The sequence below is a fragment of the Lolium rigidum genome, chromosome 1 (assembly GCF_022539505.1).
Source record: "Lolium rigidum isolate FL_2022 chromosome 1, APGP_CSIRO_Lrig_0.1, whole genome shotgun sequence".
Taxonomy (NCBI): Eukaryota; Viridiplantae; Streptophyta; class Magnoliopsida; order Poales; family Poaceae; genus Lolium; species Lolium rigidum.
The window spans coordinates 216,635,052-216,652,914 of record NC_061508.1 but is presented as its reverse complement, the minus strand read 5'-3'; the positions used below and the strand labels follow the sequence as shown (position 1 = coordinate 216,652,914).

Genomic DNA, 17,863 nt, shown 5'->3' with positions numbered 1-17,863 from the left:
CATTTAAATCTTTTCATGAACAATTCAACATGAGGTAAAGACTCTGGTCATTTAGGTCTCATATGAATTTTTGATGATATTAAATCACCTCAATAGTAGTTGTTAACTTAGTTACAACTATGTGTTAAATCATATGAGAGGTATTCCTCTCATTTAAATCTTGGTCTCAAGTAATTCAACATAAGGTAGTGAACATGGTCTATAAAATCTCATATTGAGTTTTGGTGACATTAAATCACTACCATGTTAGTATTAAATTGCATGAGGTATGGAACCTCATTTAAATCATATTCTCAGATGATAAGTATGAAGAGGTTGACTTTGGTCAATCTAGGTCATACCTTATTCATAAGAGAAATTAAATCTTAATAAGATAATGAGAGGAAATTATTTCTCTAAGTAATTAAAAGTAACACCTAAGTTAGTATGAGAGGAAATTATTTTTAAATAAGAAAACAACACACCTATCCACTTAATAGTAATGTGTGATGCTAGTTTAATTTGTGTAAAGTATATGAGGTGTTTCACTTCATTTAAATCTTGTCCCAAATACTTTCATATGAAGTATTGACCCCTGGTCAAATACTCTTACATGAAATACTTGGTGAAGTTAAATCATAATCAGCATTGTTAAATAGTATGAGGTACTCTACCTCATTTAAATCATTTTCTCAAATGATGATGATGAATGGTGGACTTAGGTCAACATGAATTCATGTGTGATTGTTTGAGAAATTAAATCTTAAGAAGATTTCAATGAGAGGAAATTATTTCTCAAGAACCATATGGAAACTATCATTTACATATATAATGAGAGGAAATTATTTGTCCTCAAGCAACACCACCAATGCACCCTAATTATATTAATTGTGTGCTTAGAGTAGCTTGTGTGAATATGTGTGATAGCCATTGAATTAGATTGGTGATTGTATCCTCGTATTCGTATTTTAGACGCTAGTACCAGAGACTATCAGGAGGAGGAGGTCTTCTACGAAGAGGAAGGAGAAGAAGATCACTTTGACCACCTCAACAACCAAGGCAAGCTAACACCTATGCAAGCTAGACTATTGCAAGTTATAATGTTGCAAGATAATACTCTTGCAAAGTGCAAAGCTCACCATGAGCAAGGCATTACCCATTTACTTTATGTTTATGATCCTATTTCCCAGCTTTTACTTTACCAACTTTACTTACTTTTGTTTTATCAAAGTACTTGTTGATTCATGATTCACTTGGTCTAGATATAGAGTAGAACAAGAGCACCAAACTTAGCCTAGAAAGCTATAAGCTAGTTAGCACCCCTCATGACTAGTTGCTAGTGCTAACAAATAAAAGTGACTACTCTAGATGAGAACTTGTGAAATGAAATGACTTTGAAAACCTTGGAATGATGAGTCATTCTATTGAAAGATTTTGAAGGTGATTATGACTTGTGAATGACATGGTGAACTTTACAAAAACTGATGGTTGGGTTCGGATGCGATACCATTCCAATTTTGCAAGTACCCCCACAATACCTGATATGGGTAGGGCTTAACTGGAAGTTTATGTATCTTAGTATGGGTTCCCTCTAAACAAGCGTCATCGGGGTTATGCCGAAAGCTGCCTCTACAACAAAAGAAATGATGAGAAATGACGTGAATATGAGGTGAATGTCCGGCCCAAGCCTCGTGCAGTTCCCAGCCGACAGTTTGTCTTCACCGGGAGGCCAAGCTCATGGGGAGAGGTGCCTATACTAGGGTATGTAAGTGAAAGGTTATGGTTGGTAGTCCGCACACGGAGTGTGATAAATCAGGGCCGCTTAACCCCGACGGATTATTGCAAATGTTGTGGCACAAGTGTACGACCTCTGCAGAGTGTAGAACTATTCGAATAGCCGCGTCCACGGTTATGGACGGTTGGAAAGGCCATACTGTTCCGTCATCAGATCATTTTCAAAAATGTGACATGTGAAGGGTGACTTGTGATTTGAACTTAAAATGGCGACTTTGACTTGAAACACAATTGAGTTGTGGGAATGACACTAATGTTCCCACTTGAGTTAGTTAGCACATGAAGAGTTGTTTACTAAAATGTTTGTGAACTAAAATTGGCTTTATGCAAAAGAAACTAGAGCTTAGCATCCCCCTTACTAGAAATGTTAGTGCTTACATTAGTATTAGTTTGCGAGTACTTTGAAGTACTCACGGCTTTGTCCCTGGCTATTCGAATGGCCAGACTATGAAGAGGAACAACATTATGAAGAGGATGGACAGCAGGACGTCTACGACAACTAGGACTACTCCTGACGTCAAGCGTTGGCCTGTGGACTAGAGAGTCCCTTATCTTTACGCTTCCGCTATGTATTTGTGATGTGTGTTGAAACAATAGTTCAACTATTATTGTAATATTGGATCATGTGATCTATTTGTAAGACGACTATGATATGTAATGAATGATGACTTATGATATTCAACTGTTATGTCTCGCAACAACAATATTCCTGGGATTGTGATGTATGGCATAACAGGCATCTGGACTTAAAAATCCGGGTGTTGACAATGATGTACGAAGGTAGTGAACCTAGAGACTTGTAACCCCGGTAGAGTGTTGAGGAGCGATGCATTAGTCGGGGTTCTAAAATTTTCCTATTCAAACTGGCCATCCTTCCTTTGGCACAATACTAGTTATTAAAGATTTTTGTGAACTCTAACCGAGATGGAGTACAACTCACTTGATATGGTGTTATTAGGATACCAACGCATGGTTGGAATAAAAAAATTACTCAGATGGGCAAACGGTTTTAATTAAAGTGGGTTTAACTTAATCTATTGTGTTTTTCATTTGCCAAAGGGTGCAAATGCTTCCCATCTTGCACCGCTTAAACTTAAAAAGATAAGATAAGATGGTAACACAAGTAAACCAAATTGCATTGTTATGCCCATCAGAAAGGAAATTAAAAAAATCCACAAAAGTGTGTATCTTCAATAATTAGGTGTGAAAATGGTAGATCAGTTTAAACGAGCCGAAGTCTTAATGTTTATAGCATTATGTATGTGTCGTGGGTAGAAAAGAGAGGCCGTAGCAACGCACGGACATTCAAATGACTCCTCCAGACGTAGCACACTGATTCCCAGTTTCTCACAGATATGACAAGGAGAAAACTTAGAAATGCATCTAACACACAAGGGCATTTGGAAGTCGAGACAGTACGAAATTCGTCGCGGTGCTGGTCACAGTAAAAAAGCCGAACTCGAGAAACTCAATGCTTGGTTTGATCTATAGCGAGCAAAACCTGCAAGTCCAATACGTTGGGTTGATTTGGGCCTTGATTTGGCGACCCTACCCACGTGGCATGGCAGCTCCCCCTGTAGATGTAGGATCCCTGCACTGCATGGTACAACTTGGATTTGATGGTGTCATCAGCACAGACAGAAGACGGAGCTCCAAGATCCGCGTCAAGTCCCTCGGTGAACAATAAGGTTTACCGGGTGCGGCGCCAGATCTAAGCCTTCGACGACGAGGTCGACTCCTGGTCGGAGGGTCTGAATGTTAATCGCCCTGCAGCGAGAATGCCCCCAAGGTGTTCGATAGAAAGCGTGGCAGGTAAGTACTCACTGGATGTGCACGTGCAGCAACGCTCCTTTCCTTTGTAATAAGTACGGTAATGGTAGACATGTGTGTTGTCGATAAACCGGAAACATTCACCCTCGTTCAGGATTTCATGTATCATTAAGCTAGCTATTCTTTCATTCCTCACTTGAACTGTTTCTTTCTTCCACCGTTAACCACCCTTGTTTTGTGGTGAATGAGATCCCACTAACTGATGTCAGTTTGTTTTACAATCAATGTGAGAGGAACTTATAAGATACTATTAGTAGCTTTCACACAAAAAAAGATCATATTAGTAGCTTACAGATGATCCAATTGTAGTTTAATTCATAAAAAAGATCATCAAGTGTGTCCCCGGTGCAACCAAAAGGGTAAATCTTAGAATTGAACTGAAGATCGTAGGTTGCATTCTGTACAGAGGTGCAAAGGAGACAAAATGTATCAGTTGTCACTGAAAGGTTACTGAACAAAATGACTTGCTAAGGTTACAAAATACATATTCTCAAGCACACAATATGGAACAAAACAGCATACTGAGGATCAATGCTTAACTAGCTTGCTAATAACTTGTTGCTCTACAAACACAAGGGCATTTGGAAGTCGAGACAGTACCTTACAAGCGGACACATCAGTAGATTACATCTGTCTTTACTGGGCAACAGCAAATGTCTTCAGTTTTTATCGCTCTGCCCACACTCATTTGGCTTCCATGTGGATATTGCATAGAGTATCCTTCCTTTCCACCCAAACACTAGGTATCGATCTTCTTCGTCGACACAATAGTCTTTGTGATAAATCTGTCTCACCATAGATTGTATTCCTTTTACGATGGCTGGATTCAGTGGAAGTTGCTCAAACCCGGCCCGGAGGTTTCTTACCTTCCATTTCTTGTAACTCTCTGGCCTTTCAGTCCTTTCTGATCCTTCGCATGCAATGACATTCAGAATTCCGTATTTATATATATCCCTTTCTATGATCATTCTTGTCTCATTATCTCGCTGAGTAGTTTTATCAAAAATGTCAAATAATGCAGTATAGTGGTACATGACTTCTTTAAAACGTGATAAAAAGAACGGGGTGCTGTAAGATCCATTCACGACTCCATGGATGAAAACTTTCGGCTTCATCATCCTTATGGTATTGAGCACCCTACTCCTGGCGCTATTGATGGATATTGTCTCGTCACCAAGATTCTTCATCCGGTGTATGCAATTGACTATGAGAACTTCATCTTCCTCGATGTTCAAATCTTTTATGGAGATGGCTTCCCATTTTGATGAGATTTGTTGATATTCAAGCGGTACTTTGAACATGTTGGCATATTCAACCAATCGTAGCCATGTGTTCTTGTTCATTTCGTCTGGCCGGAAACCTGGCAGTGGCACCTCTATACCGGTAATCCGAAGCTTGGGGGGCCCACCTTCTCTATTTGCAAATTGTTTCAATAGTGACGGCCACTGAAAACCAAAGCAAATGCCAAAATCAATAATGTGCACTTGTGGTTTTCCCTTTGAGACATCAAGGATAGTTTTGTTTGAGAAATAATATGATGACCTCAAGTATGGACATATTGTGAAACACAGATGGAATAGCTTCAAAATATCTGCTGCATTCCTTGGTGCAGTGATGAACTTCTGGTTTATCTGGCTGCCATTTCCGGACAATCGTATCTCCAGGCAATCTGCTAGGTAAAACGCTAGCCTCTGGGAATCATCGCCACTTGGTGAAGAATATTTTCTTATGCTTTTCAGTGTGTCACTTGCTAAGATACGGTTGTTCACAGATACTGCTTCTGCACAATGGATAAGGAGAGTTCTGAGATCCACCACCTCTTTCTTCTTTCGTGTTTTACCTCTTGTCGTTTGCGGAGATGGTTTTCTTCTCTGATCATTCTGTGAATACTTGGTCGATTTATCAGCCACGGTTTCTGGCAAAACAAGGGGCTTAAGATCAGAGCACAGTAGAACCTTGTCGAACATCTCATTTCGGATTGGCTGATCGGAAGTAATGGCAAACTGTTTGTTTCTCCTTCCTTCTAACAAATCAAGATCTTCTATACCTGGATAAACTTTCCGACCTCGAACTTCAGATGATGCATGCTTGATTGGGTCTTCAGCATTCATCTGAAGAAAAAAATTATCGCGGCTCGGATTTTGGGTAATGGAAAGGCCATTGAGGTTCAAACCAATCTCCACTCTTTCAGCACCCAGTGAGAATTGTTTCGCCTGTCCAACAATGGTAGATAAAGTCCATGGATCCTGAAAAGCTTGTAAGTTTCCATTGGAGTGATAATTACTTGAGATGATATGTACAGAGCAGCTACTGCATGAATGTCTATTAAGCTTGCTAACGTTGCCATTGGTCAGTCGATCACATCTACAAGGTGGTAGTCTCTGAGGCATGAATGTCTATTAAGCTTGCTAACGTTGCCATTGGTCAGTCGATCACATCTACAAGGTGGTAGTCTCTGAGGCAAAATTGGATATTGATGTCCAAGAAGTTTATAGAAGGGCTCTTCCATTGTTCTAAGGTCAGTTTCTCCATGATGTGATCTGACCTTATCATCAGTGTCTTGCATCAACATCTGCTCTATGGTGCTGAGAGTTATATCCGAGTTGTTCTGTTGGTGCTCAGGATAGTCCCCCACATTGATTCGACACCAATCTGATATTTCATTGCGGCTGGCTGTGTACGGTTGGGGGCTGTAGATTTTACAAGAAGTGGATGTGCTCCATGGAACTTGACCATCCTTGTTGGAAACAATTGATAGTGTAGGATAGTAGCTCACAGGGGTTGGTGGATGCAAAAATAACTCTGAATCATTGTACTTTGTAGTCGGCTCGATGAACTGCTGAGAATAATAGGTATCGCCCCCAGTAGTATTTTCCATGATGCTGTGAAAATTAAACGAGTTGGACTTGTCACTGGTGCCCATCATGTACATTCATATGATCTCTGTACTATGTCTTACTGCACTTTGCACCAGATTTTCCTGACTTGCAGTGTAAACAGTTGACTCAGTATGTGAACAACAAATAGAGGGATGACTTGGAATACATGAAATATTCCCCTAGTATATCAAGCCAAAATTAATTTATATCAAGACATTGATATCTTTATTGGAATTTCTTTGCCGTGATAGCAATTTTGAGAACTTAAACAAGATGTACTGGACACTAGGTTAGGAACCACCATTATACTTAAAAGTTTATCATACAATGGACTTGTTAAGACACTAATCAGCAAAAATAATGAAAGTGGTCTTACAGAACAAAGCCGTATATAAGTGTAGTCTTAAAAATACCATGTTAATACCAATTTGATTAAGGGTGTGTCTAATTCGCAGTAAGATGATGTCATCGAATCTCAGTTGCAACTCATATTGCAACTCATGACTAGCATGAATCACAAAGAAAATCTAATAGTCCAGATTAATTTTCTTAGTTGCATCCTCACTTGCAACTGAAAAAAAAAATCTTAGTTGCAACCCCACTTGCAACTAAAAAAACTCAATTGCAATCCAACTTATAACTCATATGTACGCAAATCACGATGTATTCGACGGTGTAGGACTTGACAGAGAACTAACTTAGTTCTTAGCTAGGTGAGAACAAGCAAATCCGTTTGATTAATATAGTGAGGGGCTTGCCATTGATTTTCTGCATGTTAAATCGTGAAGGGAAGAGAAGAGATACTTACCATTGACTTTCTGCAGGGATCACACAAAACTCCAGACGTCAGGAACATGAGTCTCACAAGATTGTAGACTCAAATTGAATAGCAAACCAATGCACGGTCCAGCGGAAAGAAGAGCTGGAAATACCAAGGAAGGATGAATCCGGCCTTCAAATAATGAACAAGTCGCAGGACATGGACACACTGGTTGCTGTCTGGCTAAGCTGTTGGTTCAGTTGTGCTGAGGAAAGCAAGAAGAGGCTGTCAGTTTTATCTGAGCTGCTGGTGAGTTCGCCAAGGTATTGAGCGTTGATAGCAGTGACGGAATTCTTCGTCGTAGCGGGTGCTGCTAGAGGCAAAACAAGCTATAGGCGGCATTTGAGAGGTTACTAGACTCTGTCAAATGTCATCCTTTCCTGATTAGAGTGAACCAGAGATTACTTTATTGCAGTTCTGGAGGGGAGCTTTGGATTCTCAGCGGGGTTAGGATAAGAGGTTTCGGTCTTTCCAAGGTCTTTTGTCCTGAAGGAATGGCTCAATGCATATGAATGGACAAAATTCTAACACGATCTTCGACCTCATGGGAAAAAATACTGTCTTACATGACCTTTCATTATGCACAAAGTCCTTCTCATCAGAAGTTTAGTGTTCCCTCAAGACCTAGCGAGATCAGTTTTTCGCCCTGTCACATATAGGATTATTCATATTTTTACCTTTCTAGAGGTATTCTAGAATGAATGGGAATGGAAAACACAGATATACTACTGTATTAAAAGTTCACATGCCACATTATTTGGTATTTGAAGAAGTACAATGTAAATACAGGCATACTTCATACACACGATCCATGTTTGTTGACAGGAACCCATAAGTAACAAGGGCACCAAAAGAATCAGTTTGACCTTTATGATGTGATCACCCGGTTCTGGGCAACAATAGTACAAATCAGTACATGCTAACGCAAATGTATACATGTAACTTATGCATCATTTTACAAAATTTCCAGTCTTCCTGTTCCTTGGTGGGAACAAAAATTTCCCATGTATTCTCGGTATTCCTGCAAATCTGTTAATCTCAAATCACGTGTTCTGTAGACAGGTGATCATGGCATATCGGCAAAATTATATGGTAGCTAGGAGTAGAAAACTACCGCAAGTTGGCTGGATATCTTTTATCTGGAGCAAAGATCCCCAGGATCTCTGGTCTCTCGGGAAACAAACCATTCTACCCTGACGCTCTAGCATGCATCCTGCACCTAAGTTATGAAAATGGCTACTCTAAAGAGATGCTGATATCAAGGCTGGACTCAGTACTGATGGTCTCCTTGTTGGTGGTTCCAGCAGGGTGATCGGCGCAATCCATCCTCAGCCTGAGATGAACTGGCTTCATCATGACCAGATCCCTCGCATCCCCGCGATTCTCCGTCAGGAGCTCGACCCCCACATGCTCCTCACGGCCATGACACTGAAGGATCCTCTTGATTGCTGCTTTCTGGTCCTCGTGTTTGGCTTTTGTTCGGTCGATCTTCAGGTACAACGCCGCAGAGGCCACCAGCTGCAGAACGGTAACAGTGTTATGGTCTTCGATTTTTTTTTACCAAATGCTTTCGCTTCATCAAACAGGAAGATTGTTTTGAGAGAGGGAATAATCGTACCTCGCAGGTCCCAGGGCTGACATTAATTGCACAAGTGAACTGCACACTTTTCTGGTCTTGGTGACTTTCATCTGCAGGTTTATCATCATCTTTATGCACAGCAGGTTCCTCGGCAGCTTCAGAAAATGCTAGGTTGTCTATCTCATCATACCATTGTTGTGCTATACCAACCTGATAGCATGTGCATCAGCATGAAGGATAAGTGTATGACAAACTAGATTTGAAGTAACTTCAGGGAAATGCACTTTGGCTCATAGGAGCATATGCTCCTATTATGTGAATCCACATTTCAAAGTGTCAAAAAATTCTAAACTAAATTTTTACATGTATATCTAGACATTTTATGTTGGTACACAAGTTTTCAAAAAAAACTAAAAATAATTGTGGCTCCTGTAAAAAAGACAAGTTTTGATGCTGTAACACGACTACGTACAGGATATTTTTTTGTCTTTTTTGTACACGCCATACAAAATGTTGTTTCTCCACAAAAATTTGTGCACTAACATAGAATGTCAAGATGTACACCAACAAATTTATATCATATTTTTTTAATATTTTTAAAATTGTTTTTTAATTATTTTATATAATGAGAGCATTTGCTCCTATGAGCCAAATTGCCACCTCCGTAACTTCAGTACTAAAAAATCACAAAGCATATGGACGACGAGAAGTATGTTACCTTTTCAGAGGTTGTATCTTGTCCGTCAGAGTCAGCAATCTCAGCACCAGATCCCCTTACTTGGCGCCAAATGCAGCTCTCAACCAAAGGCGCGGCAAGCTCAGTATCAACTGGGATGTCTACAGATATCTTGATGTTGCATCTTCCTGTTAAGTTGAGTACCACCAGTTACACAGCAATCTTAAAATGAATATATATGCCAGTGCAGTGTGCCACTAATACAGAAAAAACATCAAGTAGAGGCCCTCTTAAATTTATGCAACTGAGTACCTTTAGTAATCCAAGCACATTATACGAACTGCAAGGTTACTTTCCTATTTGGAGCTCATGCTACTTGCATACTATGCAGTTGTACTACAGAACTAGTTACTCCTATTTTAACTTGTGTTATCAACTCAAAATCATTTGAAATTGAAAGCATGGCTAGTTACAACAAATTCAGAAAGCGGGTTCTCTCTGGTAAAAAGCTTTATGTGCTGCCGAGTTAAGAACCACACAATCATTAAGTTACTCAGTGCAAACAATAGAAGGAAAGGTTGCTAAAAGAACAATAGGGAAAAGGTAGCAATGCATCAAACTAAGCCACAGCTTTCAATTGAAGGCTTAGAAATAGCAGGCTAGTTTGTAGCAGGGGAGGCACAGATGGTCATATGTCACAAATGCAAAAAGTACTATCGTGAAATGGCAGTTCCTGTTAAATCTATCAATTACCAGGGAGCACATTTACTTTACGGCTATGCTCTTGAAATTGTCCGACTGAATGTCCCCTGCCAATTCATTACATGACAGTGAGAAAGGATGATAAAAACCATGCAATACGCATACTTGTATCAGCAACAAATAAACTTATAAGAATCGAGAACTAGAAGTTCACCAGGTAGATACTCTCTCGAGAGGGCAAACAAACCAATATGGCAAGCCAAGGATTCCAAGATTCGTAAAATGAATATTCGAGGTTTCCTTGGTATCCAAGTCGTACTTCAGAACTCTTTGACCGTCTTCAAGGCAAACAAAAGGAAGTAAAATTATTGATGGCACAATTTGACTCTAAATGAAAGTCCTAATAATAATATCAATAACAGCTTATAGATCAACCTGTATCGCAGAAGACAATGCACTTCTCAGATCTTGAGATTGACGATACCAGGTCATTGCAGGGGATCTTCTCCAACAGATTAGAATGTTCTGTATCACCTGATGACCCATTCATGTGCACATCCTTAAGGAGAGCACGCCTCTCATTAATCATTTGCTGACATAACTCCATTACTCCAGCTCTACCTTCACATCACTTTTTCTACTCAATGAGCTACAAATAAATCAGTCTAATGTGTGTACCAAAAGAATTTGACTAACCTCTTACACTATTTTGTTTTTCACCAGTTGACATCCTCAGAATCCATGCTGTTTCAAAGCTAGAAAACAGCAACAATATATGAACAAAGATTGTGTAGTAACTAGTTATGCAGTAATGTCCCAAAGTAGAGCCTGCTACAGTTGACTTGGTACATATGTGTGTATGCTGAATCAATAAAAAAAACAGAACATAAAATTAAGCAATATTACATCAGTTGACTTATGGTACATATGTGTTTATTCCCTAATATCTTATGTTCTCTACATATGCATCAAAAATCAAAGAATAACTGAGAATCTGGTTGAACTGTGCATATTTACAACATGCCAAGCCCAAAAATGAATATGACATGTGCAACAAAGGAACAGTACATAACAATGCATGAGATCAGCCAAATATCAGATGATGCAGTATGCTAAAATCTACCACTAAATCAAATTGAGATTGGAAGAGGACGTGCTGGAAGGGAAGAAAAGAGGCACATACTTACGATCAGCCACTAACAAGTCATCCTCTGAAATTTGGAGTAAATGCCAAGGAAAAACTACTGAGTCTGCATCAATATCTTGAATGTTTAAAACATCTTCTCTCTTTGAAGTGTCTTCTTTTGTGAAACCAAGCTTATCAACAATCCAACTCCAGATGTCACTGCCTTTTTTATTAAAGACAGGATAAACTGTCTCCAGAATTCTTCTTCCAAAATCTGCTTTTCTAACTGCATGATTCTGCAAAAGAATCAGAAAACCTAGTCAGAATTCTTTGATACATGATTGATGATTCATGATTGTTGTGGTTAATCATAAATATTTGATAGTACAAGACATAGGAACAACAGCAAAACAGTAATTGACACCTAAAACTTCTCATGAGCCCTTGTGGGTTATTCCAGATTTACTACTTGTATGGCATTAAGAAATCTGTTGCCAGTGAAAGTGAGGCGAGAAGACGACGCAACGTCCAAATGGACTATACAATATCGTGCTCGACCATATCCAAATATTGTTTGACCTTTATTGCACAGAATGTCCATGTCCAATAAAATCCAGTCAAGAGCAGTTTAGATCCAAAGCACATTGGATAGTAAAAATCCAATACCACTTTTAGGCATACTTGTCAAATAGAGTAAACAAAGGCAAGCAGCTGCAGATAATTACCTCCGAATCCACAATATATAGGCAATCTTCAGCAGCATGGTAAAATGATGCAGCAGGGTGCAACAACTTGGCAGATTCAAATTCACCATCCTCAAAGCCTGGGGAGGATCCAATCTGCAAGTAAATGTAAATTTATCATCATGACTTCTTCAGGCCTTCATAACATTGGATAAACATAAAACCCAAGGGAAACAGCAACGCGTGATTACAGAGTCTAAAATCATCCCATCACTGTTGCTAATGATGATCCTATGGTGGTTACTGTCGGAGATAAAAATGCGATCTCCATCTTCACCAACTGATACGCATCCTGCAGTAGTTAAATTGTATAAGATTATCACCTTTGGATCGCAAAAGTTGTTCTAACTAGTTTCAGTGGGACATTTTGTGATTGGGCTGCAAACTTGATGTTTAGTAAAATAAGCTACAGCAGGGAAGAAGCTGTAACTAAGTACCTGGATGACAAAGTAACATGTTTCTGAAAGAACCTACATATGGCTCTTTGACAACCTCTTCTTTCTGCCAAGGAACTCCCGAGTCTATAACATTTTCAGAAGGCTCTGCACTCAATGCACTAAATCCTTCCATGCCTGCATTTAATAACAAATTGTAGATTTGGAAAATTAGCAAATGCGAGGAGCATCCAACTTGCTAAGCAACACAAGAGAAGCTTAAGTGATCACCAGACGTGCACAAGGAAGCTAACAATAATCGCGTAAAATACATAGCTAATGCTGTCTAGAGTTTACCCCTGATCACGAGCTCAGGTTCCCCATCCAATTTTGTGATGAGTGCATGATCTTTAGAACCTTCAAATAGCAAGTAGCAAGCACCATTTGTCATCTGAATACTCATCAAAAGGACAGTTCATGTTTTAATGAAGTATTTGATACAATAACTACAAGACAAATTAATGGTATACAGATATTAAAAAGTTTATGGACAGTGGAGACAGATTACAACAATACAAAAACTAATCAACTTCAATGGGTTACTTTTATTGAAATAAGATGCTAAAGAGAAGAATCCATTCATCTAGTACATATAAATTGCGGATAAAGAGGAAACATACATTAATATAATCCATATAGTCTACATAATTTGTCTGACACATATTTCATTATGCATGGCATTACACTGTATTCCTATTGTATATGACGTTTGGTTTCACTTCTTCAATGGCTATATTTTAAAACATGCCTAATGATATCAAAATGGATCATCTCAATGCATAGCCATAGCAATATCTGTCATACTGGATAATTCCGATCCTCCCAGTGAGGGCAGAATAAAAACATAGCATATGCATCGTATAAATGACCTGCGTGAGGCATGATAACAAAACAAAAAACTCTAGTCTAGTGACATGAAAACTGAAAGGGTAGTGCCTCACGTTGGTAAAGTCTTTGTCTGACAATAAGATAGGAAATGTAATGTACTCTTTCATTATTGAACGAACTGCTTGGCTTTGAGCAGCAAAGGAGCTAATATCACTCCCGTATTGCATAGCAAACACATTCAGGTGTGGGTACCTACAATGCACAGATAATCAGAAATTAGAAAATTAAAGATTTTACTAAATTAGAACAAGGCCAAAATTTACACAAATACCTCTGTTGAAGATATTTCAATCTTCCAAAAGCAGCTGAATGTTTGCCGTGGCCGTCTAATGCTTCACATGAGTCATACAAAAGAACAAGATATATTCCTTCTTGATTAAAAGTCTTCCAACTGCCATTCGTGGCATTCAACCAACAATGATTTTGTCCTAGATCATAAAGTAAAGAAATAATTAGAAGATAGCAGTGACCCTTAAATGAGGACTGTCCTGGTACATACTTACATTATGCTTGTTATTATGTACTTTGTATAAGATGAATTTAAACAATTCATTTTTATTGAAAACTGAAGAGCATCATTTTTATTGAAAACAGTTGTTCCCTTTGTGAAGTTGTAAATTATCGGCAGCTCAAAATTAGGAAGAGCACTGTAACCAGCAGAATCATTTTGGCAGACACGGTAAAGAGAGCACCCAAAACTACTGACGGGGACATAAGTTCCACACAATGGCATGGCATGGCTATGACATGGCACTAGAATACGACTCACTCACGGTTGAAATAATCATCAAAACCCACAGTGAGTAAATGAAAGCACATTACCTTCGAGTGTGCCAAATGCGGATTTGATGAAATGCAGGAGCTGAGACTGCGACGCGGGCGTGCTCTCGCTTGACGCGGTAGCCGCGGAGCTGCGAGACAGAAGGGCGGCTTTGTCATTGTCAACGGCTAAGAGGAAACCAGAGAGGCGCGCGACGCGAGCATCCCTACCTCAGCGCGCGGTGCAGAGCTCTCGTCGTAGTCGTAGCCGCCGCATGCTGCCGCCGCTGAGAGCCGAACCAACTGCACGGGCTGCTGGTGGCGGAAGCGCCATTCCCGGCGGGCTGCTTTGGCCCGTGCGGTGCCACCGGAGAGGAGGTAGAGGTGGGAGAGAGGAAGCGAGAGTGCAGGCGCGAGGAGAGAAGCGCCGCGGAGGGATCGCGGGGACGCCTCAGGCGGCGGAGCGCCGCCGCCACCGCCGAGGCCTGCGCCATCGGAGTTCCGCCGGACGCTCACTGCGGTGGTGGTGGCGTACGACGTCTGCGTGTGGAGAGAGGGTGCAGGATCGCGGCGGCGGCACAGCAGGTGCGGACGTCCCACGGCGGCGGTGGGCGGCGCGGCAGGAGTAGCGGAGGTCGGGGCAGGGCGATTGATTGGGGAAGATGAGTTGAGTGAGGTGAGGGTGGGCCGAAGGTTTGGGCTTTACAGGCCCACAGACTGCAAGATGAGCTCACATGGGCCGCGGAGGCCTTGCGGGCTTCGGGCAGGGTGAAACCGAGTAGGAGGTAGGCCTGGGCCCTGGGCATTCAGTTGGAATTTCGGTTGTGTCTGTCAGTAGACGCAGAGTGGAATTCAAAAAACAAAAAGTGGACGCAGATCATCTTTTTTTTTAGAGAAAAAAAAAAGTAGACGCAGATCATCTGTGTGTGGTGCATTGTTTGAAACCCTAAAAATTTGTGCTTGTGATATTTTGAGTTGCTCAAATTTTGTTACATTAAATGTTGGCACAACATTTTGAAAGTTTCTGGTTTTTAAAACAGTCCAAAACACCAAACGAATTGATTTTGAGTGTTTTTTCATATCTGCCGAAAATTCCCCAAAAATTCCATTAGAAATCCTGTAAATCAAACAACCCTCAGGTGCAGGTACCTACGATAGACAGTCCAAAAAGAAAAAAGTGGCACTAAGACTTTTACCGAATGGATGCCAGATTTTACACAATTGCCTTTGTTGAAGATATTTCAATCTTCCGAAAGCATCCAAATATTTTCTGTGGCTGTCTAACGTTTCACATGATTCATACAGAAGAACAAGATATATTCCTTCTCGATTAAAGGTCTTCCAACTGCCATTCATGGCATGCAACCAACAATGAAGAAATAATTAGAAGATAGCAATAACCTCTGTAAAAAGGTTATGTACTTTGTATCACATGCAAGTCCATATCATCTTTCAGATAAAGTTTTTTTTTTTAAAAAAAAACAGTGCAATCATATCTTTGGAATTATTTCTAATTGTGCATAGTACTTCTTGGGGTTTCCAGTCTCGGTAGTTTTCTTACTCGAATGATATAAGCAAATGATGAAATGCCACATGATTCCAGGAGTATAACACAACAGTGAAATCTGAAGAGCATCATCTTTTACTGAAAACCAATCATTCCCTCTGTGGAATTGTTAATTATCGGCAGAACAAAATTAAGAAGAGCACCACAAGCAAAGCTATTCAGAGAGAGGCAATAACAAGAGCAACTAAACTATTGAGGGGACATAAATTCCACAAAATGGCATGTCATGGCTATGACATGACACTAAGCTACGACTCACTGAGATGAGAATAATCACCGCAGGCCTCTCAATACAAAAAGTTCAAGTCGTTGCAGCATAAATTGATCTGTACTAATTATGAACATATATTGGTCTCGCAGATCAAAAATAGGCAGCAAAATGTATCCAATCAACGGTTAGATCTTAATTATTTTCCTGAGTTACCGATGAATCAAACATTGGCTACTAGTTTTAGATTACCATCTACTGAATTACGCAATCAAACACTAATTTATACAAAATCTGTTTCTAAATATAAGACGTTTTAGGAGTTCATAGAGGGAATATATAAAAAAAAATTGGAACGCTTGCAACTATCCAAGTGAAGGATCAGGGTTCTAGAGCATAATCAAATCGTACCAGCCGTGATGCAGTGGAAAAGCTCTTTAAGTTGCTACTCTCTTTTTTATTAGGAAATTTTAGTTGTTACTCTATCGTACACATGTTGGAGATGATCCACTGGGTTAATAGAAATGGAGGCCGCATATTCATTTAGTCTAGGGGTACCGGAAAAGAGTAGAAACTCAATTCGGCTCCCGGGTGCGTATGATCCCTCTACCATAAAAACATATTTTTAAGTGTTAAAAAATTTTGATAAAAAAATTTACATGTACATCTTTACTATTATATGTGAGTTGGTACGTCATCAAAAATGTTTGATGTCAAAGATTGGAGACATCTTGAGCGTCCAATCTAACTAAACTGTCTTCCGCTTGCCATCCAACCATCCATCATATACTTCCCAAAAATACGACAACAGTTGCCATAGTCATGGGATTTGTTATAATTAATATATGGAAATGAATCGAGCGGTAAAGCAATCAGCATGGTTAAAGCAATCAGTCACATGCACATGCGTATCCCATCACCTATTAGGATTGGTATCACAGATTGATTGTTCAGTTGTCCTCATCCTATTAGAAAGCCACTACGCTATCAGATCAGTAACTTTTTTTATCAGCAATTTAGGCTTCAATATTCGCTTGGCTGCCGCGTGCAGATCATCACGAACAGGTGACTGCTGCGGCCACAACGAAATATTCCGTAGATGCTAATGGAGAGAGCTAGGAGGACCGCAAGAGGCATGAGCTGAGAGAAAGAACCATCCCTGGAGGCGGTGCCGCCGGCAAGGGCCGACTCCGTAAAACTTGGTGCGCCTGGACCACCGGTTCCTCCTCTGGGTTCCCTCTCCCAAGGACCGAGCCTCTCTTCTCCCACTATGCTGAACACTCCTTCTTTTTCCCCAAACGATCGCCATCTCAATCTCCCTCCTTGCCACCGACCTTCGCTCTCATCTCACGCAGCATCGCACATAGCACCACCCTCCCTTTGCTCGCCATTCTCCTCACGTGAAGCAGCAAAGTTATCATATTGCCCCGTTTCTATATTCTGAATGGTCGTGTGCTGGTGCGGTGGTGCCCCTCATAATCCCTAGCATATCCTCACGAACGGTGGCGACGTACGAAGCCATCGGCCGAGGGAAACGGGAGCCAGATGCCGCCGGTATTCCATGGACGCAGTAGCTCGGTGCGATGGTTCGTCGTCTGGCACATCCTCAACATCTACAACAAGTTGATCCCCTTTCACTTCTTAGATTGCATCTTTTTTGTTTCATCCTAATCAACTTTATGAATGATGTTGTTTGCCCTTACATGATCACCATTTTCCAGTTCGCGGGTTCCATATCAACAGACTCCTGTAAATCTGCATGTGAAAGCTAAAAGAATATTCTCCCTCCGTATCAAAGCTTAAGTCTTAAAAAACTTTGCACAGATATTGAAGATGGTTTTGAAACGTACAAAGTTTCCACGATTGCTCCACATAACAG

The 17,863-nt window shown here is 40.3% G+C and overlaps 1 protein-coding gene across 1 annotated transcript; it reads right to left on the bottom strand.

Moving 5' to 3' along the window:
- Positions 1-8,091: 8,091 nt before the first annotated feature.
- LOC124654919 lies at positions 8,092-14,703 on the bottom strand. The gene is made up of 16 exons (XM_047193897.1): positions 14,514-14,703; positions 14,273-14,398; positions 13,722-13,878; positions 13,504-13,642; positions 12,860-12,953; positions 12,566-12,700; positions 12,320-12,420; positions 12,111-12,224; positions 11,443-11,681; positions 10,956-11,014; positions 10,695-10,880; positions 10,474-10,597; positions 10,311-10,366; positions 9,600-9,745; positions 8,921-9,091; positions 8,092-8,820 (listed from the first exon to the last, which is right to left on the bottom strand). The coding sequence occupies exons 1-16, from the start codon at positions 14,701-14,703 to the stop codon at positions 8,539-8,541; spliced, it is 2,319 nt and encodes a 772-aa protein (XP_047049853.1). The 3' UTR covers positions 8,092-8,538.
- Positions 14,704-17,863: the final 3,160 nt, after the last annotated feature.